Source organism: Dysidea avara, chromosome 11 (genome assembly GCF_963678975.1).
Source record: "Dysidea avara chromosome 11, odDysAvar1.4, whole genome shotgun sequence".
Taxonomy (NCBI): domain Eukaryota; kingdom Metazoa; phylum Porifera; class Demospongiae; order Dictyoceratida; family Dysideidae; genus Dysidea; species Dysidea avara.
This window is the reverse complement of record NC_089282.1, coordinates 18,721,849-18,745,234: the sequence shown is the minus strand read 5'-3', so window position 1 is coordinate 18,745,234 and position 23,386 is coordinate 18,721,849. Positions and strand designations below refer to the sequence as shown.

At 36.8% G+C, this 23,386-nt stretch overlaps 1 protein-coding gene across 5 annotated transcripts; it reads right to left on the bottom strand.

The window, feature by feature from the left end:
* Positions 1-2,442: 2,442 nt before the first annotated feature.
* Positions 2,443-22,185, bottom strand: LOC136239503 (cyclin-dependent kinase-like 1). 5 transcript variants are annotated; one of them, XR_010693490.1, is made up of 6 exons: positions 20,949-22,185; positions 8,950-9,060; positions 8,832-8,884; positions 5,347-5,454; positions 4,466-4,598; positions 2,443-2,636 (listed from the first exon to the last, which is right to left on the bottom strand). XR_010693490.1 is itself a non-coding variant. In XM_066030245.1 (6 exons), exons 1-5 carry the CDS (start codon positions 22,153-22,155, stop codon positions 4,499-4,501), a joined length of 1,605 nt encoding a protein of 534 aa, XP_065886317.1. In that variant the 5' UTR covers positions 22,156-22,185; the 3' UTR covers positions 2,443-2,636; positions 4,466-4,498. The 5 variants fall into 5 exon arrangements, 4 of the variants coding, with proteins under 4 accessions (XP_065886317.1, XP_065886318.1, XP_065886319.1 ...); XM_066030245.1 differs by having other exon boundaries at positions 4,466-4,624; XM_066030246.1 differs by having other exon boundaries at positions 4,498-4,624.
* Positions 22,186-23,386: the final 1,201 nt, after the last annotated feature.

Below are 23,386 nucleotides of genomic sequence, written 5' to 3'. Positions count from 1 at the left end.
ATGCTTTCAGGAATATTAATTTCCCAAAAAATTAAGACTATATTCTTCAATAATCTTGGATGATTTAATCAGTGAATGCTCTATTAGAGTATTCACTACAAAGTGACTGATCTATTAGAGAGTATAGATTTAAGGTAGCTGTGTATATACTTCCATTGACTGCTCTATTAGAGAGTATCAATGGAGTAACTGAGTAAGCTCCATATTTTGAAATATCCACATAGTATGCTAACATTATACTATCATATGTGACCGGGCCTGCGAAAATAGGGCATGTAGCCTGATGTAGGCACATAAAATTTGCCTAATTTTTCAAACTTTCATGCATCATAACTTTCGCTACTATTATATAGCTATGGAATTTTCAGCACATATTACTCATTTAATTGTCTTTATAATGCAAGTATAGAATGCAGATATTTTATAACCAGTATTGAGATATGTCCCGTTCTGTGACAGGGTGTAGTTTGTGCCCATGCACATGCCCTATAGCTAGCATATTTGATGCAGGCCTAATCTATAAACTTGGAAGACCATGACTTGCAATTGCAGACCTTTAGTACTTGTGCTGTAAAGCCTAGAACATATAGCTAGTTCAAGAGGCATAAATCTGAAACTTCAGGCTGATATACACCACTGATATACCGGTATCATACAGTACAGTATATATTAGAGGTCAGCACCTAATATCTTGTATAACTACCACAAGTAGCAAAACTTAATTAAAGTCTGTGGTTTTGTACCTGTACTTTGAAGCTACCCTACCTCTAAGGTATATAGTATTTGATACAAAAATAAACCTTCAAGCAAAAATAGCTTGGCTGTACAAAAAGGCAAAAGTAAAAGTAACTGGCAATTAAAAGAGGTGATATCCAGTATGGTGCCAACTGAAGTATGAAAGTTAATACAACTGTTTTTTAACAAAAAACAACAACAGTAAGTTAGTTGTATTATCATTCATTCTTGGCCACAGATCTTTTAGTTGCCAGTGCATGGATCTATCTGCAGCTAAGCTGTTTTTGCAAGGCCCTTTGCAATTAAACCTCATGCACTGACACTGACTGCAATGTTACATGATTTACTGTGGATGAGTTTTTAGTCTTAACTATTAAGTCATATAGCTAGCAAAATGAGTTAAAGATTACAGTGGCCAACATCCTGTGGTTAATTCAGTTATCCTTCATCAATCATTGTGTACCATAAGGATGCTTTGTGATGATACTTTAGTAGTAGTAGTTACTCAGCTACAATGGAGCTATACCAGAAACTTTGAGTCAATTACTGTATGCTATGACAGAATGGTTGACCATCTTCTGTAACTGCAGAATACGATGCTCTAATGATGAAAATGAAGAGTGTACATGTGCTGCAAAGGAATGTAAAACTCTATCAGTGTTAACATAAAATTGTTAAAAGCCATGATTTTTTTTGTAGTTCATGAGTATATACAGGACTTTATTAAGAAGGTTTCCTCTAAACAGCTAGTCAAAGGTCTGAGATAACCTCATTAAAATTCAGTGACTGTTCTATACAGTATTTACATAGCTATATAGTTCATGTAGCAACTCCTATTATTATTTCCTGATATAATAATGCATCAGTAGATGCTACATGTGACATTGATGCTGATGGAATCTTGAACAATTCTAATGCTGTGTACAGGAGCTTTTCTAACAGCTCTACTGTGAAGATCCATGTTTAGACCCTCAAGCTCGAACTGACCATTAGTAGTGGTAGTGGAAAAGTCGATGCCCTCAGACAGTGAGCTAATTGAAATTCTAGCCTCCACTTCAAAGGAAAGTGTACACTTGGCTCTCTCACAAACTATTTTAATTCACCAAGTGAGCTCCTATTATTAGAAATATCCTTCTTATGCTTTTGCTTGAATTGATTACTGCAAAACTGAACAATTCATTTATCAAAATCATTTCCTCCAAGGAAGGGTATCACCATTAGTCATTACTTTATAATCACCATCGTCAATAGTTACAATGGATATATCAAAGGTAGGTCAAAGATTAACACATTCTTCCCTTCTTCTCTCCTACAACATAGACAGTAAGTAAGGGCTACAGCAGTGGGTGAACTGGTTATGCAGATGACATTGAGACTTGCAATAGTGGCAGCATCTTTGGTTACATTACACTGAGTTACATTGAAACAAGCAGCTACAGGAACAGTGATTACCATGCTACATTAGCAGATTTTGTTAACTCAAAGAGAAACATGGAACAAATTTCTTCAATACACAGTCTTATTGTGTTGCCTTACAATTTATATTCAACTTGAGCTTTGGCTTACTGTGGATCCCCATATCAGAAATTGCAAGGAGTAGCTCTGTTCCATGATTATTGGCACTATATATGTACGTACAATATTTCCTTTATCACCCAGAAAGACACCAACATGTTGAACACAACATACAGTTGCTAGTACATTGGTCAACACTATAAGCATACTCTGTTATATCAAGAACATATGTGGTGGAATGCAATTTACAATTCCATTCACAAAAATTAATTAATACAGAATGTTAATCAACTGCTCTGCCAGACTCAGCTGGGTAGTAGCGCACATCACACATCAGCAGTAACAATAACTAAAATGTACTATACATAGAAGGCATTGTTAAAAATCTGTAAAAAGAAAAGTTACACAATAGCAGTTTTATAAATGAGTAAAATCATAGTAAAGGACCCTACATGGTATTGTACAATACCTTCAAATTTATTTGTATATGGCAAAAAAAGTTCTGACACAGTATTATATCATTATGCTATATACACACACAATACATTATACGCATGCACCATATAATTTTCTCCAAAGTTCAAATTATCACTAAGATTTAAAGTTGAACCATTGGCATGATATAATAATCTACTAGTGTTGGTGACCCCAATCCTGTTCCTCGTTGTTGGTTTTACAGTGAGGCATACACATATACAATCCCCTTTGCTATTGACTGACAGTTCCTATGGCAATGTTCCCACTAACATCCATGGCCATTGCTGTTAATTGCAAGCTTTACAACTAGTTAAATAAACCACCCCTTTTTCCTAAGCTCTCCAGTGGATTGTGCGTCATTCCAGTACCTAAAGCAAATGGAGCAATGAACTCTCACAAGTGTTATCAATGAGATTGCTGTTGATTGAGCATTGTTTGTTTGTTTGTTTGGCGAGACCAATGCCAGTTTTGTTGACCAAAAAGCTAATAGTTTGCTCCACCAGCTATGTATCCGAGTCTGGGACACCAACATAATTTGCCATCTAACCTGACCAGCTGAGTGTATTACTGGACAGCATGAAGCTACAGCTGACAGCCATGGGCAGGTCACTTTCAACTATTTGTGTGTTTATACTTAGAGTTACTGTGTACATAGAGCATTTACCACTAAAATACATTCACTGTATTTTATCTAGCCTTCAACGGTATCCAATTGTGCCTGACCATTTAGTTAAGCAAAATTATATGCCTGGGGCTGGGAAATTTGCACTACATTGTACGTTGCCCTGAAGAAAGCGGAAAAGTAATAGTATAAAATAGTACGGTACTACTGTTTAGTAGGGCTCTCCCCTAAAATGACAAGCATTGCCCAAAATACCAACTCTACAAATCATCCAGTCTGTTTGACCACAATTGTAGGGCTAAGGCCAAACAAAGCAGTGCACAGCCACCATTTCATGCCACAATAACAAACTCACATGTGGGATGTGCCTTGTGAGTGCTTTGCCTTTCCTATTATCTTCAATTACATGGTTGTCTTCTTCGTACAAGGAAACCATACCAAGGTGCTAATTTTCCATATCAACACTTTCCTTAGAGGAGTGAGGCAGTAGATACTGTAAGAGGCAGTACTTAGATACCTGTAGCTGTGCTTATTGAAATGATTGCATGGCAAGATCCCATCCTTAAACGATCAGAAAATGCTGCCACACCCTTATGATGGTTACCATTCCCCTTAATGATCTAGCTGCAGTTTTGCTGTAGGGAACAATACATGCATGGCAACCCTGTGCCTTAATCTGTTGCTTAGCTTGTTCAAGATAAGAGGCAAGATTGAGATACTCTATACTAAAGTAGTCACAGCTGTTCGTGTATATCACATCTATGCTATAATAATAAAATAACAAAGTAGTGCAATAAAAATTAAATGAAGTAGTGTTTAAGTAGCTATACTGAAACAAGAAATATGAATGATGGTAGTTATTACCACATGCATAGCTTTGTGGGAAAATTCCTATTTTGGTATTGAACAGATCATAGATTACACAGCCCTCTATAGTTTATGAACAGATTGTGGTAACTATGTGATAATAGCTACCATTAATCATATCTCTTGTTTCACTACTTTTATTGTTAGGACTTTATTTTCAAATTAATAATGTTTTAGTATCTAAGATTATGCAGTAAATACATTAAAAGCTCTTAACAGTTACATACACTACACATTAACAATACATACCTGATACTTAACACTACTTGTACTATACATACATTAAAGGTGGGTAGGCATTAAAAGTACTTCCAACTTCACTTCAGTTCCCATACATACTTCGCTTTTTTCTTTGCTTCTGATAATCAGCAAACCGAAGTTCCTGAAATTACCATGATGTGTGATAGCCTACACACAATACTGTATGTGCAAGATAAATGTGACCCGATTTCAGAAAATCATGAGATTTAACATGTCAACAATAATAAGTAGCAACAAAGAAAACATGTTAATTGCTATTTTCTTGGGTGTGATAACTCTAGGAATAAAGCAAGTTGACATGTCTTGTTTGTTGCAATTTACCACAAGGAACCAGTAAGTGAACATTTTAAAATAGTGCTGTGCAATAATCGTGAATAATCGATTGTTGTGAAAAGTTATTATCATTATCCTGAAAATTTTCATTATCGCATTATCGTGATAATAAGAAATTTCCAGATACTTTTGTAAACTACCTGTGGCCAACCTGAAATGAGAAAAATGGTATAATTCTAATGAATACTTTAAACTTTTTTGTCATGATACTGGTTTCCAGATGTATCTATAAAGCAAGCACAACTGCATAATAAGTAATAACACAGTGATAATTTATTAGAGACATTTACAGTATCTTAATCAGTATTTACGTGTGTATAGTCAAGTATTGTGATAATGGTGATAATGAGGTACATTATCGCAACAATAAAAATTTCATTATCACACACCCCTATTTTGAGAGTATAATAGATGCATCCCTTTACACACATACATACAGCAATTGTACCATTTCCTGTGTATATATGAAATGTGATATCTGTTTTAAAAGTTATATATGTAGATTCAGACTGAACCCAGCACACAATTGAACTCACTTCCATACTATAATATTCATACTGCTTCATTGCACAAATACGTTGCAACTTGGTCACCACATTTTGGTTGGTACCATTACGTACTACCGTGTCATTGCCTCTGGGAGCCTGTAACAAGAATTATTACTATATACACAACATGATATTATAAGTTGTCTTCTTTTAATGTACACTTAAATTACTTGACCTTGATATTTCAAATTTTGCCTTTGTTAATTTACTTTTAAATTATATTTTAAGCATGCAGGAGTGAACTAGGGCAGATGCACACTGTCAACTTTAGTATCACTTATGGTAGAGAATCCCTATACGATTACCTGTATCCATATCTTGCATATTCTTTCATAATTAAATGAGTTACCTCTAATGTTGATATACAGAACAGAATATGTATACAGCTAGAGCATATACCAAAAAGATAACAAGTAAAGGGGCAAAGAAAACTGGTAACTGGTTGATATGGTTTGTACAGTGCACATGAAGCATAAAATGGAGACATGCAAAGTTAGCCACCATCTGAGATTATATTTGTTAACAATTTGACTGGCATTTAGTATATAAGCATTGTGAATCACTGCACGTTGAAAGGAAATGATTATATTCATCAACAATCTCTAGAAACTAGTGGTTGACACACATGCAGGAGGTGCAGCATAATTATTTTACTATACAGTATACAGTAGAACTCATATGCATGCAGGGGCTCTTGAAATGCAATCCTGCAACTCTAAGATTTACAATTAAAATAGCTTTAATGTGGTGTTATTACATATATGTAATGCTACAACCTGCATTGCCAATCTACGTATGTTACAACTCTGAAAGATTCTCCAAAATTTATTTTCATTGGTACCTCTTTTATTTGTTCTCTATGTATAGAATCACTTAAGTAGAATATTCCATTGTTATACTCATTCATACTGAATTTATTCCATATAGTCTCTCCTTTGTGTTTCCCTACTTTTTCTATGATTCCTAATCAAACTTCAAATTCATTTTTCCTTATACTTGTTTGCTTACTTTTTGTAACATTATTATGACTGGTGAACCCATGCATACCTGTCCACAACAAATGCAAGAATGGCACCAGAGTGTGATGAGGCCATATATATGCATTATGCTTCTATGTTCAGCCCATTAAACAGCATTACCTTACACATGAAGAACAATAGGAGAAGTGCCTCTGCAATCAATCCAGTCACCATGGAAAGTATGGACAATTCCCATTTACAAGTATATAGGGAAGCCATCATGTGCTATACCACAAATTGCTGACACCTTTGGCTGTCAGCAAAAAGAAAGGAGTAAGTCCATGGTGCATGTATTGTATGTACTGTAGTATGCCAAAAGGCACCTGTTGGGCTGAAGCAACATTGAACAGTGAAAATATCAGGCCCATATCCTTAGCCATTTATTGAGTTACATTTGTCTGAAGGAATTAGTGAGCAAGTTAGGCAGTCAGTCATCAGAAAACTCCATTAAATAAAGTAGCAACCTATTGGAATTAGTGTCTTAATTGCACTGAAGGCACTTTTGGTCTTGTAACCAATCATGCCAAGGCCCCATGAAGGTATTGTTAGGCTGGTTTTGGATGATATTTTTGACCAAAAAAGCTCAAACCTTCATGATCCCTAATATACTATATAATATCCTATATACACTAATAACACTAACAATTACCCTCATCATTACTAAATGACTCATATTAGTGATATAAGTATTGATATACAGCTCATTCTAGGCTAAAACGTAAAGTTAGATATATACCACAAGTAAAAGTTACTCATGGTAAACAGGTTTTAAGTACATTTTGCTACTGCTATGCAGCTGAGACAAGTGACTGGTACTACATAGAAACCTAAAACCTCAGTTCAAGTTACTGTTGGGAATGGCCTAAAACCTGACATATAGGCTTGTAGTCACCACTAAACCATCAGCACATAACTTAATTAAAATGTCAAATAACTTATGTCTATAGCCTCCCCCACATCATTATACTACACAGTACAGTGGAGATTAACATCAGCTTTGATTTAATCAAAACAGATTAATTGGTTAGTAGCCAATATTGGCCCGATACCGATTATTGAACTGATTATCGCTGCAACACTACATTTTATATAGTTTTAGATGTTAGATTACAAGAGTTTTAGTTTCAGTTATCCAGTATGATAGTGCTATAATTTATAATAGAGATCATGAACATTTGGACTTTTCTGGGAAAAATATCACTGTAATACCATCCTCACAATACCTTCATGGATCCATGGCAGTATTCTAAGCCCAAAAGTTCCTTCAATGTGAAATGTGACTTAAAACGTTTCCTTTAAGTTGCTACTAAAATTTTTATTCGGTGGAATTTTCTGCTGACTGATTGACTAACTGATGCATTCAGACAAGCGTAACTTGATAACGGATAAGGCTATGGGCTTGATTCTTTCACTGTTATAGATGTTGCTTCAGCATGCCTGGTGTCAGTACGTACAATGCATGCATCATGGACTTACCTTTCTCTCTTTTGTGTCTCATTTCTTTTAGCTGACAGCTCAAGGTATTGATTCGCAGTAATGCGTGTGATGGCTTCCTTACATTAATTTTGTCTTTTGTAATGGGAATTGTCCACGGTTTTTATAGTGACTAGATTGATTGCAAAGGTGCTTCATGCATTGGTCTTTGTTTGCAACACTATGTGACACACTGAGCATAGCTGAAAATGGAGTGTAATGGCCACTTCACTTTTCAGTAATAGATAGTAGGGCTGTGCATTCAGATGAAAACAATTAGTCTAATGGCATTCTTTCTTTTTGTGTGCATGTGGTATGCAAAAGTTCACCAGTTGTACTTGTGGAACAAAAGATAAGCAAACAAGCACAAGGAAAAATCAGGAAGTTTAAGTTCAATTAGGAATCACAGGAAAAATGTAATGAAAGAAGTAAGGTCGTCTATATACACCTGCAGATTCAGTTATGTCATGTGGAGTGTATATATATATATATAGATTGAAGTATAGGGTTAATATTAAATGTCCACTAGTATATCTGCAGGTGTAAGTGACCTTCCTTGTTTCATTACTTGATATCTAATTGGGCTTAATTTTTCCTTGTATATAGGAATAATACTACTGCAGGCACTACAATTGCTTTGACACTTGCTGCAGCTAATCATTTTGATTTTACTAGCTGTTGATCTTGTGTTTATCTTGGCACCTTAATTGTATCAAAGTGCTAATTAAAACAATAATTTTTTAGAATACATATTTGCATCTAAACTATAAACTGTAAATCCTGTGGAGACCGATTTAGCAATAAGTGCATACTACCCTTTGAAAGTTTGATGTATAGTTACATACTTTCAACACTCCATGTTTGGTTTATGTAAAAATTGAGGCATTTTTAGTTTTAGTCTGTTAGAAATCATAAAAAAACTTCAGTTTTAGTTTCAGTTAACTAAAATAACACTAACTGTTACAATATTTCAAATCTTACATCAAATTTGATTGTTGTACCCTTAACAGGTCCATTGAAAACATTCAGTCCTCCTGGAAAAAACACATTAAAATATTAAACTGTAATTGAAAAAATCTGAGAAGAGTACAGTACTTACCAGAGAATGTAGAAAACAGTCCTTTCCTCAACCGTTGTTTCTGCCGGCCAGCGTAAATGAAGATATTTGTGTTTCCACACCTCAGTAATGGGGTGCTATAAGTTCGAGAGCCTTAAAGAAGATTGTGTTAATTATGAATCAAAACAGTCTATTTGAATATCATATACATTAACTGAGTTACTATCAGCATGCATAAATTAGCTATACAGCTGGAAAGCAAAAGATATTGTAGGGATAAACCTATATATAATATACAAATATGCGGTTTCAGAATAATTATTTTGGTAAATAAATAGTAACATGAAACTTAATTTATTCATCAGTGAAGGATCTATATGTATGTAGATATAGGGGCCTTGTTTGAAGACTTTTTGAAAGGTCAAATTTCTCAACAGAGCAGTCCAATATACTCCAATAAAGTTGGTCATAATATTTATTATAATCCATGTATTAACAGATTCATTTAAGCTCTATCTATAGTCTATTGCTATAAAGCTTTTCATTTCCAATATGTTTGATGTGAGCCATGCTAAACTGTGCATGTATAAGCATATACTGGTCTGCAGCCTTTCAGATAGATCTTCTGTATTTACAGTGGAACCTCTCTTATCCGGGCGGTCTGGTACACCCTACTGTCTGTATCTCAGAAATGTCCGTAACTAAGAATAGCATGCTATTATGCTATAGTGACTAATTTAAAAACAAATATTGCTGTTATTGCTATCAGGTAGTGCTATGCAGTTTAGTGGGCATAGGGGAAGATACTACAGAGCATTTATGGCCACTCCCCTGGGCTGTAAAAATGCATTATCACCTAGCAACCAAGAGGTAGTTATTATTAGTAGAATAAACAAGCCACCAAACTGGTAAACAGCAACCTTTAGGCTCCCTCCTTGTGCTTTCATGTAAACCAAACTTCATTATGGTCAATAAACTACAAGCCACATGACCAATTTGGGCTGTCCGGACAATGGAGGTGCCCGGACAATGGAGGTGCCCGGATAATAGAGGTCCCCGGATAATAGAGGTCCGGATAAGGGAGGTCCGGATAAGGGAGGTTCCACTGTACATGTATTTCACTTGAGTGTACAAGATACATCCTCAGTACTCTCAATTGTATATATATATATATTTACACTTAAGACCAACTGAGTCACTCCATTTTGTCAGTGCATATTTGTGTATATAGCCTTGTGTACACAAATAATTATAATACAGTCATTAAGACCATATTCGGTGTCCAATAATAATTATTGTCTTGTTAACTAATGCATCCATCAGTGCAGTTTTTGCACTATAGAAAGACATAGTGTGCTTATAATCTGAGAATAGCTATAGGAACTTATGATATTTATGTAATTTGTCAAAAGTTGGTGGTTAGATATCTTATACTCATGCAATAACACACCTGTGTACAGGTCTCTGACTAGAATAATAATCCTGCATACCTTGCAAATATCAAAGTAGCTATAAAGTATTCTTCAAATGCCAAACACTATATCTACATATCTGGCTTCAAGAACAGACAGACTGTTCTATTAGAGTATAGATCTATCTCTATTTACAAAATTATACAATATCTCATATCTGTAGTAAATGCTTCAGACACCTTATCATAATATAATGAAGCTCACATACTTAGCAAGTGCCTAATTAATTCACAGTTACTACACAGCTAGCTATTGACTGTTCTGTTAGAGTAGATTTATCTTTATTGTAACATTTATAATATCAAGACACATGGTAGTGTGTCGTGCGGCCAAGAAAGCCGGCGACCACACCGTGAGTATATTAACAGGAAGAAAGAAAACAGCTTTTTCATGCGTGTATACAGCTCCATGACCCCTTCTCCAAAGCACACCATTTTTGCATTATAGCTGTCCCCCAGGTAGGGTGCACAACACAACAAATTTGATTAAATTTGCAACAGCCATTTACGAGATATGGGCATTCAAAATTTCGTTTTAATTTCTTCGTTTTTTTCTTCTTATGCCATACAGGGGCTTCGATTTCTTTTCGCACACTTTGCAAAAATTGCTATAAAATGCAAACGTGTAACTCGATTGCCTCGATCTTTGGCACAAATGAAGAGCGTGTAACGGTGGATTCACGTACCAAGTTTGTTGTGAATCTGAGGAATATTCAGGGCATTTATTCACGTAAAAAATGATCAAACTTCTGTCACGGATACAGGGTAAACCGAGTATAGAAATAACTTGACAATTGGTGTGTAGATATAGGTTGATCATCGTAGCAGTGTCTTTTGATAGTTTGAATAGCAATAGAGTTACAGCGACAAAGTTATAAAGCAAAACCCAAGCAAGTATAAAATCGCGAGATCGAGATACTCTAATAGAGCAGTCACCGTGGGGTAAAAAAGGTGTGCAAAAAATGTCAAAAAAATTACCAGAGTTCGAACCAGGGACCTCTATACCTAACACCTGCATCCTTAACCACTGATCATGAACCACTGCTACCTTGGTTGATCACCTCACTTAATTTCTGCTTTATAAATGAAATTCTAGTTGAAATCTGCTTATCAAGGCTGTTGATATTTAGCCGGTCATTGCAATTTAAAAAAAAACTTAGAAAAAATTGTGACACAAAAAGGTTTAAGAAACGAAGGAAAAAGTGTGACGTGACCTAGACTCGAACCCACACATCCAGGTTTAGAGTACCAACGCTTTACCACTGTACCACCGGTGCTTGCTGGCTTCTCTTCTTGTTTTTGTACTATTTAAGTGTTACAAATATAAAATACTATATAGTCTAACCATATCAGTGAAGAAGAAACCAAAGTTGAACCCGACTCTAACCCTAACCCTAACGCTAACCTGACGTTTGCCTGTTAAACGTAATGATGACTTCCACTGCCTGTATGAAGGTAAGTTTTTGGGTGAGTTCGAGGCGAGCTAGGGTTGGTCCGAGCGAAGCTTCATACAACTAGTGTGTTTGATACTAGAGTTATAGGTGACACTTCCCAACAAACGACCGGCTAAATAAATATTTGCACCGTGACCGGTGACCGGTGACCGGCTAAATATCCACTTCGTATAATCAAACGTTTGTAATTTCGTAAATCTACCAATAGAAGTACTATAGATTGTTCTAGAACATTCTATGTATGTTCTATTAGAAGTCCTCAAAAAAATGTGCACTTTATTAGAGTATTACAATAATATTAGCTATCAAATATCGAATTAAACCATGCAATGAAATACATTTATAAGTCTGTCTTCAATAATCATCATTGTATCTACATAGAAAAGAAGAAATGTGAGTAAAAACAAACCTCAAAGTCAGCCATAGGCTGGTTTTGGGGCCTTATAAAATACAAAAAGAAGTGAAATCCACACAAAAAAGAAAGCCAAGCTGTGAAAAAATGGTGTGGCTTTAAAAAGCTTGGGTGAAAAAGTTGTGAAATCAAAGGTGGCGGCCAAGAAATGGCTGCAATGATGTTAATGCTAAAAAATTAATAATGGTTGTGTGCATTGTTAAAATTTATTAGCATTAACATCATTGCAGCCATTTCTTGGCTGCCACCTTTGATTTCACAACTTTTTTCACCTAAGCTTTTTAAATTCGCACCATTTTTTCACAGCCTGGCTGTTTTTGTGTGGATACTATTTACAAAATATATCTGTGGTAAATACAGGAATCCTATGATCAAACTTAAGATGTAATAATAGATTACTACACAGCTAGCTATGCATATTTTGTTCTAATTTTGATACGTAGCTGAATTCACAATTTATTGCACAAGCACTGATGCATGGTGGTACGACGCCATGCTTACCAGCAGCTACAGTGATCTTACTTAGTTAACTGCAGCTATATACACGTAAGTCTCAGATTATATTATATTATATATTATATTGTGTAATGTACAAGACCTCAATAGCGAGTATAAAGTACACGATTAGCTACCAGCTAAACTTATAGGTAAGATTTAAAAGTGTTACTATTGTCAGCTTCTACAACATGATCAGGAAGAGAATTCCGCAATCTAATAGCTCTGGGAAAAAAGGAGTTCAGATAAGAATCAATTATGGAGGGTAAGTATAAATATTTCTTATTACTACGTGTGGAGCTAGGAGTGATTTGAAGGATATGATCATAAGGGATGTCTACTTGATGATTAATAATTTTGTAAAACATTACTAGAGTTAGTTCATCTCTTCTCTTTCCACATTTCAAGTGTTTGTGTGTTGTGACACTGTAGGGAAACACCATCCTTGTCTCAACAACTGTGTTATCATTTCCCTATGCAAGTGTTCTTATTTGTGTCATATTTAGATCAACTGTTGTAACTGGATTGACAAGGTGTACAGATTTTCTAGGTCACATAGAATCAATAAACAGTGGCGGATCTAAGATTTTTAAAAGGGGGTTTCTGAAAATTGGCATAGCTGAAAAATAAGGCATCTGAGGACATTTCTCCAGAAAGTTTTGAGATTTAGAAGCTCTGAAATTGGATTTTAGGCTACTTTTAGTTAACAGTTACAATTAATCCATTGCTTTAAACTGTATTGTTACAATAGCTATAACTATAGGGCAAAAGTTGTGACTGACCTGTAGCATTGGTTGCTCTATTAGAGTAGTTACTTGACTGTTCTATTAAAGTATCTTGATCGTTTTTAATGTGGTGGGAGGTGAAAAATCAACAGTTCCTGAGGGTTTAATAGCTGGTGTTATTTAAGTGCAATTTGCATGCATGTCACTGAATTACAGTGGTATATAGTTGTTGTCTCGAGTTGTGTGCTATGACAAATTGTCAACACAACAATAAGCTAGTTAGACTGCCACTGAGCTAAATTTAAAAGGGGGTTTCTGTCAAAACCACAGAAACCCATCTGGATCCACCACTGATAAAAAGGGATCATGCAGTAAAGAGAATGGAGGTAAACCAACAAGACGTCAGTTAATTGAACAATAATTATAGGAGGAACAGTCAAATGCACTCAAATAAAACATCTCAATTAATATTCAAAACTACAACAACCCTGAACTCTGCTCTGGCAATTATCTTATTATAGTGCAGAGCATTATATAATTTGATTCTTAGTGTGGAGCTAGAGCCTTACATTTCCCAGGCCTCATAGTACAATGGAATAGCAATCTATACCAGCATATGAAAGAATATCTTGTATACGCAACCTGATACTATAGCTAAGTACACATAGTCATTATTATCAAGGGTCCAAGCATAATAAAAGTTCATTCTAAGGGTGTTCTGTACAGTTTGTGTAAGGCTTCCCAAGTCACATGGCAAAATGGTTAGGTTGATGGAAATATTATGGTCATTAATTAGTCTGTGGCTTATTATTGAATTTTTAACACCTGTGCATTAGGTAACAGGCACGCCCCTTGCTATTCTACACCCTTATGTTTAAAACAGAACTAGTCTGTCATTTTTCACCCAAAAGGCATGAAAATTTTGGATGAGTTACTGTAGTAATTTTGCTAAAAAAGAGCGCTTGTGGTTTTTTGATAGCATCTTCGGGTGACAAATAGCATAGAAGTGAAAAGAAAGATTGGTGGCAGTGTCAAACCGAAAGTTGAGTATCTGATGATTGAGAAGCTAAAAGACAAAAATAAAAACGCACAATAGTTTGTACTGTTTTGTATAGTATATATATCATGAAAGTATCAAGTAAATTGTAAGACTAGTTCTAGTTTAAAGGTAAAAATTATAACTCGCATTCTACAGCAAATTAGCAGTTGGGTTTGGACTAAAGTGTGCTCTAGTGTTAGCTTATATCCAGTAAGAAAGTACAGCATATTTGCCCAAACCATTTGTGAGTTATGGTAATTTCATGGGAGCCGTATGTGAACTGTACAGGGCACCCTTAATATGGGACTCTAATTGGACAATGTATATATAGGGCGTCAGAGCTGACTGGAATTAAACAAACTTTCAAACTTGATGAAGCAAACTTGATCAGCGAATTAAAAGTTGCAGTACTTAGATAAACTTTCCTGAGGAAGCATGCATGCCCCCAGACTATATAGACCAGTTGCCTTAGCCTTAGCTACCACTTTCACCTTACTCTGGTGCCCCTGATGTATCAGCAACATAATAGAGTAGCTATAGATAAAGCTAATACCATAGGCATAGCTAGGGGCGGGCATTTGCCCTACCATCATGAGTTCTATGCCTGACCACCCGATCATCATTACACAAAAAAATTAGCAGCACACAAACAATTCTTGACACCTATAGGCTATAGTACACTGTACATGTACTGCATTGTTGAGCCATGGCTAAGGACAAGTACAACAAGACTTACAATTATCACGTGATCTATTTAGGGAAAATCCCTTTGAAAGTCCCTGTAACACCTCAAGCGGACACACGTGATATGCAGTTTCAATTAAAATTGAACTATAATGTTGAAATGGCAGTTCAAGTCTTGAGAGAGAAGTAACGAATAATGAACATTAAGTCTTATTGTAACTGGATTTCAGGCATACTGAGGCCGTACACTGTTGCTGAAGCATGAATGAATAAAAGTTTGGAGGTTAACAAAAGTAATTAGATCAACATTGACTCACACTGATTAACCGCGTTTATGCGATAGGTATTTTAGGCGTTCTCGTGTGCAGTGCCAATTCACTGAGACCCGCCTGGTGAAACTTCTAGTAGCAGTATTGTCTCATGGTGGGATTGTTGACAAGGTGTATGGACCAAATACCAAATAATTACCGTGGCTCTCTTATGATTTGCCACTTGCATCATCAGAAGTCCTGGAACTTTGGCTGCAGGTGGAAGAAGTCAGTAAGCAAACCTGTGTCAGATATTAATGTTTGGATAAAAAAAGTACTCATTCACATGTGCTGGTCTGAATTACTGAATTTATGTACAATGAAACCTGTCTATTCAGATCTCTGTGCAACAAGGTCAACTGTTTAAATAAATAAAATCCCAAATGTGTCATTTGTGTAAAAAGTGACAACTTTTAAGTGTATTGCATTTAATGCCCACCTATTGGTTTTACAGGCAATCTATATAGTCATAGTGATTCACCCACTAACAGTGGATGTGGTTGTGACACTTAACTCAGGACCAGGTAGGACCTTATTAGTATTAATTGTGAATTTCATATCAGTTTACATACAGAGAAATTGTATTGTGCATTCTTTTTCTAGTGCTCAATTGTGACATCAAAGGTGTCATGAATTTCTACATATTTGTACTATCTCATATCTCATATAATGGTAACAAACTAATACCCAGGTCAGTTTGCATGTTATGCTTATAGTATTAATGTTTTCCTAGCTAGCACCTGGATTTTTTGGTGTATTGTATTAATGACCCTGTCGGTTTTGCAGGCCATCTGGTCATAGCAGTTCACCAACTAGCAGTCAGATGTAGTCATGGTAAGTCACTTGAGACCAGGAAAAAATGCCTGCTAGTTGTTTTACAGGACTGGTCTCTGGTACTGGTGTAATATTATGATGGCAGTCAGGTGTGGTAACCGGACTATATATTCGAGATCACGGAACCAGAGAAGTTTGATCAGGCAGTGTACAGAAATGATAGGAAAAGCAATTTTCCAGGTCAGTTTACATGTACTTTTTGTATTGCAGTACTCCCTCCATTATCTGGCCATAGATTATCCAAACTTTCCATTACCCCTACTGGGTAATGACTATTTTATTAGAGTATTTTGTTAAAAGTGTGTATTCTATTAGAGTATTTCAACAGAGCTCTGAATATAAATGTGTGGGTTCTATTAAGATTTTAGGTATATTGTATTTAATGCCCTCGTCAGTTTTGTAGGCCATGTGGTACTGGTGTAATATTATGATGGCAGTCAGGTGTGGTAACCGGACTGTTCGAGACCACAAGCAGCTCTTCCAATAATGATGGGAATGTGGTAGTCAGAGGTACATTATGGAAAAAATGGGAAACACAATTTCCAGGTCAGTTTATTGTAATTTTGTAGTATCCAGATTATTTATTTAATGTCTGCTTATTGGATTTGCAGGCCATCTGGTACCAGTTATGATGGTAAGGATTGGTTCAGCAGCGGTTCGTCGAATAATGATGAGTTCTGGTCATTGCAACAAGAGCTAGGCTTAGTAGGCTACTGATTTGAGAGATATCCAAGAAATCACTATAGCGTTGAATAAAATTTTAATGTTATGTTCATTAAATTTGTGTTACATGTTGTAAGACCATTGTTATATATTTATGTACATGACAAAACCTGCAAAAGAAGCAGCTAGCTAGCTACTGCTCTGGGCTGGTGTCATGTTGTCGGTTACAACTGAGCATGTTGTCATGTTCTCACCCTAGCCCTATAGTGACAGTTAATTTCTATGCCAATTACCATGTGTTTACATACATGTTAAAAGCTACCACACAAGTTCCACCTCCTTAAAGAGTACTTGGGCGATTGTAAGTTGTGTGATGCATGGCACTAAATGGAGTCTTAAAAATCATGCTTAAAACTAATGCATAAACAAATATTTTGAATTCGAATGCTCGTTCATTTGGGAGCATTCAAATACACAAATTCATAACATTCGAATCCCGTGGGAGGGTGCCCAATGTATATAATTAGGTCATGTGCAGTGTGCCAGGTGTCAACTTAACATGTACTCGTTATTGTTACATTTAGATAACAGCCTGTTCTCTACAGTCAGGTGCATGTGAAGCCAAAACACTACACGTGACAGCTAGCGCACTAGGTGAGGCTGATTACAGTGATAAAACTACTACTTTGCTGCTGTTTACACTCACTTTACTGTCTGTATCAAAGAGTATTTCAACAAGTAAGTGCATAGAATCCTCACAACAATAGGTCTTACTCCTTAGATTCAATATATTGATTGTGGGTTTTAAATATTAGAAACATTTGAATAATCCATAGTTTTTCATTCAAACATTCGAATGCTCAATTCTAGCATTCGTTTATGCACTACTTAAAACATGTTTCCTAGGGACTGGATGTTGTTCACACTTTCAAACCTTGTCTACAATGCCTTTAGCAATTGTAAACGTTTGCATGGTGTGTGGCACTAAATGCCTTTACAAGGGAAATTACGTTCTTCACGCTTTCACAACTTGTTTGTTAGACATTAGGGTTTGTGTCTGCATCACGTGTTAGTTATTGTCTGGATTAGAGGTTAGAACTGAGAAACTCTGCATAGAGGCGATCCAGTACTAGATAGTTTTAGTTCCAGATGGACTGTAAAAACACGAGTGTACTGAGTGGTATAACGTGACGATAGCTGAAATACAAGGTGAGAAAGTCAGTGAATTATATCTAAATACGCTTGTTTAAAGGCTGTGACAAGAAAACTACGATACTAAGTTATTTTTTAAATCACAAAACGCAGTACAAACCTATAGAGAGAGAGATTGTATAATTCAGAACTAATATTGTGAAACCGCCCCTACTTGTAAATACCACACAGCAGTGGCCACACGTGTTTTAACTGCGGCATGCGCTTTGTAGTTGTTGGCTGCGCGATTCACTACCGTGAGTCTTGTGATGCTGTGACATCACATGTTAGTAAATTCAAAATGGTGGCGCATGCTGTTGTGGAAAGAACACAATCTGGAAAACAAGCCTACAATTCTGAGACAGTTCATTGTGTGAATAAATCTTACTACATAATTTAAAAGCTTACCTTTGAAATTGTAGGATTTCTAAGGATACTATTTATTATGCTGTTTGCAGGCCCGTACCTAAGAAGGGTTCGGTTGAAACTCCAGCCTATTTTAAACTGGAAATTTTATTTTATTGTAAAACGATCTTTTCAACTGTAATCTGTGTTCTAACATTCATTACACGCCTTCCATGGCTTCTCCCAGCTGAACCTCATGTGGCTTCCAGGTATTAACCATAGCTTCATTAGGTTTCAATGGTTTTTCATTAATTTGCCCAGTTAAAATGCTATGAAAATAAAATTTCATCGGGGCCACCCAATGAAAACATTATTGGGGCCACCCAATGAAAACTTTACTTTTCACAGGTTGAATATTTTTTTCATTGGATTTTCATGGGCAATAAGTCCAGTATATATTTCGATTAATTCCAATCATAATTTGTTAAATATTTTCTAATAAGAGCCAGGAATGGCAATGATGAACACCAGACTGGATGAACACTGTGGCGACTGATAGACTGTTAACTATAACACAAGTAAGCCTGGCTTGTTGCATTCAATGATATGAATTCTAAAGTGTCAAGTATATGAGTCTGTCAGTTTTTTTCATATTAATCTTATTATGGTTAGCTATCATCCACGTTTAGACAATGGTGAAATGTAAGGTTTAGCTTATAGCTCAAATGAATGACCCTGAGCAGTCTTGGAGTGTACATGCACTACAACCATACTTTAATCTCTTGTTTGCATTAGTGTGTGATGGGCCTATGTTGAGAGGAATTTGTGTCAACACAATGATGTGTGAGAAGTTTATTTAATCAGTGCATGCATTTCTGCATTAATTTTAAGCAATTTGAGGCTATTCTCAGGACATTGAATATTAAACCTTTCTCAGCATTGCATGTATCCCTGCTACATACTGGAATTATGTGGATTTTGTACCATAAGTGGTACATATTGTATGTGTATGGTACAATTTCTGCTGTATGCACTTACGGTTGTACCATATGAATATGCATATGTGTTTACTAATTGTAATGTGCTCTTTACAAGGGCGTAGCCAGGGGGGTTCAGATGAACCCCCCTTTTAGAGACAAAATTAAAAATCACACTAAGATCTTATAGCCCTGGAGCTCTCTGGTAGTTACTTGTCCCCTAGCACTCCTCTGTACTACTCGTAAGGGTCACATTAGTGCTACAAATCGTATATTGCATCACGTGATCAATTGTGCACAGATACACACGTGACGTATGGTGGAAATGGCAAAGGATTGTTGATTGGTTGAGACAAATTACAAGGAAGCAGCTGCGATAAACTTGAGTGGTTGTGTTATACATATGTCAGGATAGCACTAACTGTGAATAGTCGATGTATATTTACCTGATGAATGGTTTGTTTATTTGTCACATGTTGCTGGCACGTGATGTCTCAAATACATGTATATTGGAGTACAGGTGAAGTCTGAAATTACTGACCATGACCAGACCAGCCGAGACTAATGTACTGTATGCCTGGAAGAAAGTATTGCCAACTAAAGGACTCGAGTGTGGACTCCAGGAGAGCTCCCGTGTGCTTGGAAATTGAAGTCAGTTGTTGCATGGCGTCTGGAAGTGAAGATTAGTTAGTATTACAATAGGTTTATAGTTTCTATAAGCTGCAGCTGCATAAACAGCAGTGCAAGGTTTTAGCTAGTTAGATGCACAAACAGCACCTATTAATGTTACTGCCTGCCTAAGGGCACATTTTGTGCATGCATCATTTTTGTTCAAACATGGTCTGGGGGAAGCACCCAGTCCTTCCTCTAAAGACAATCCACTTCAAATCCAAACCCCTTCAAAAATCCTGGCCATGCCCCTGTACCTGTAGCTATATAGACATAGTTCCCTGTTTTGATCATGATCTTAATGCTTCTACATGCTGAAGCAATTGTGCCACAAATACAAGGCATCAAATGTTGTCTTAGTATTATTAACGCCTCTCAACTCAATCATTAAGTGCAGGCCTGTGTGCTGCAGTTCCCCAGAAGCTGAAGCTACTTCATATGTTTCAGGACTGAAACTTTTATGTGGAGTAAATCATACAACTTTCTAAATGAATTTAAGAGTTGTATACGGATAAGTGACAGCCACAAGTATAGTTTAACTAGCTATTTATGAGCCAAAAGAATGGACCATGGAGGATTTTCAATAGTCAGTGGTGCTGTATGGTGCATGACTGTTCTATTAGACTATTTTGACTGACTGCTCTAATAGAGTATCTCAATCTTGTGTACACACATATATATATTAAGGGGTGGGGGGAGGGTATGTGCCCCTCCCCCCCTTCCTTGGATCTGCCATGCACTGTAACAGTAGGTATACAATATGCAACCAATTACCTTCTGCCATCTTTTGCAATCCTCGCAACTCCATACTTGAGTTTTGATCTTTTTGACTTAGTTGCTCACGCAGCTGACGTAACAATTCATCCCTTTTAGCAATTTCTTGATCTTTCTGCCTTAACAATTTATCTTTCTGAAGCATGTTTTGGTACTTTTCAGCTAATTGTTGATCCTTCTGCCTTAACTGCTGATCTTTTTGCTGAAGCATTCGATCCTTTCTATGACTTTCTCGTCTTTCCATTGTAATCAACTGATTATTTGTTGCCATTTGCTGGATCGAATGGTCATCTAAAGCAATAACATGCTTAAAAAGCTCAATGACGTCTTCGTATTCATGTGACTTATGATCGTAATAGACACCTTTCAAGCACTTTATCACTTCCCCAATATCTGACCTGTCTTCTGGTTTGTCCTGCAAGCAGTGCTCCGCCAATTGCTTTAGTTTTGGATATCTGGTCATGTCTGCTAAGTAATTCACTCTTCTTTCTATCTCTGACAAGATGGTTCGAGCTGCAGTGACCTGGTTCTTTGGCATAGGCCACTTCATACTCACTACATGTACACAAACACACCCTATCGAGAACACATCAATCGGCAAGCTGTACACTGGCTCATCTATTAAAGCCTCTGGGGGCATAAATGCTGTAGTGCCTGGAACCATTGTATGCCTGTGGAAACCAGGCGGTATTACTTTAGCTACTCCAAGATCTGACACTTTTGCCACCAGATGTTTTGTGAGGAGGATATTATTAGAGGAGAGATCTCGATGGATGATATTTTGACTGTGAAGAAACTGGATACCCTGACATGTATCCATGAGAATGGATAACTTGAAATGAAATGGAAAGTCTTCTCTTTCATATTTCTCAATCAAGCCAGTTAGACTGATATGCATCAACTCCATTACTAACCATGGTAACTCGGCATCAGGACTAGGGTAGTGTATTCCTAGGAACTGTACCACATTTGGGTGGCGTATTCTGCTACACCGGACACATTCGTCAAGGAAATCACTCTTCCTCATTTCATTCGTCAATATCGGATGCATTTCCTTAGCAGCACAACGTGTTCCGTGTACCATTACTTCATAAACGTTAGCATAAGAGCCAGTTCCTATCGGTTCTATTCTGCTTGTCCTTTTCACTGCAGGTAACTTTAAACTGCGAAGTTGCCTCTCCGAAACAGCCATTTTAGTAACAAGCATTACACCACAGATACACTGCGTTCTCGGCTGCGTTAGTTAGCGCTGCCTTGGCAACTAGTTCGGCGTTTTGCGCCTAGCCTACGTTTCATTGTTGTGCGGGTCATCATTATAAAAGCAACACAGAGGATGTTTATAACTTGGACCCATGGATTCACATGAGTAAGCCTTTATTTATACAGCTAGATACATTGATTCTATGAACAGCTTCCATCAGCATCATCCACTAACCCTGAGATGCCAGTTCCTCGGCCTGTTCCCATACTGAGTCTACTTATCAACAACGGCAACCCAGCCCTGAAGAATCATCCAGTATGGTATACAATAAAAAGGACATTCAACAACAAAACACACCATGAAAAATAAGTAATTATGCAAGAGTTCAAACACAATCTCGGGGTTTAGACAGCCCCGAAGCGTCCCTCCTCTAGTACTAAGTCGACTGAAGCTGGAACATGACCCTTACAAGGTTGACCGGAAGAATGAGAACCCCTTATGCAAATGATGGCAGAATGTAGTAAGGAGAAACTGAGATGATAGCGTAATCAGCTCATTGCTTGCAATAAGGTTTGCAAGACAAGAGGAATGCCAAGCGTTTATAAGTAACAACACCCATACCTCCGGAAGTGGACAAGATGAGTGGCTTGAAGTTTCCATGCTCAATCTCACAAACCCTCTTTTAGGTTTGTGAGATTGCATGAACATGGAAACTTCAGCTAGGAGACTGCAGGGTTTGTGAGATTGAGCATGGAAACTTCAGCCTGCTCGTCTTCTCCACTTCCGAAGGCATAGGCTTCATCATGACTGACAGTGCTTCCTCAGGCACTTCGCACATTCGTGCTGGAATTAGGCATTGGATCTCATGTTGGATCAGTTAGAAGGGGCATAAGAACGCAGTGTGTTGTGCTAGATGGTATTTCATCTCCCAGATGCCCAGTACTGTCTGGTGTCCCTCAAGGCACAGTCCTTGGCCCTACTCTTTCTCCATCTATACCAATGATCTACCGGAATCCATTTTACATAGTTCTATTAAACTTTTCGCTGATGACTGTATAATAAGATAGGGCTATATGTACCCCTGAAGATGCTGAGAGGTTACAAGAAGATTTATGTGCATTACAAGAATGGCAGCAGAGATGGCTGATGAGACTAAATGTATCAAAGTGCTTTACCATGACTGTTTTACATCCTAGAAGAAATAAAATCATTACTCCCTACAGACTACACAATCATC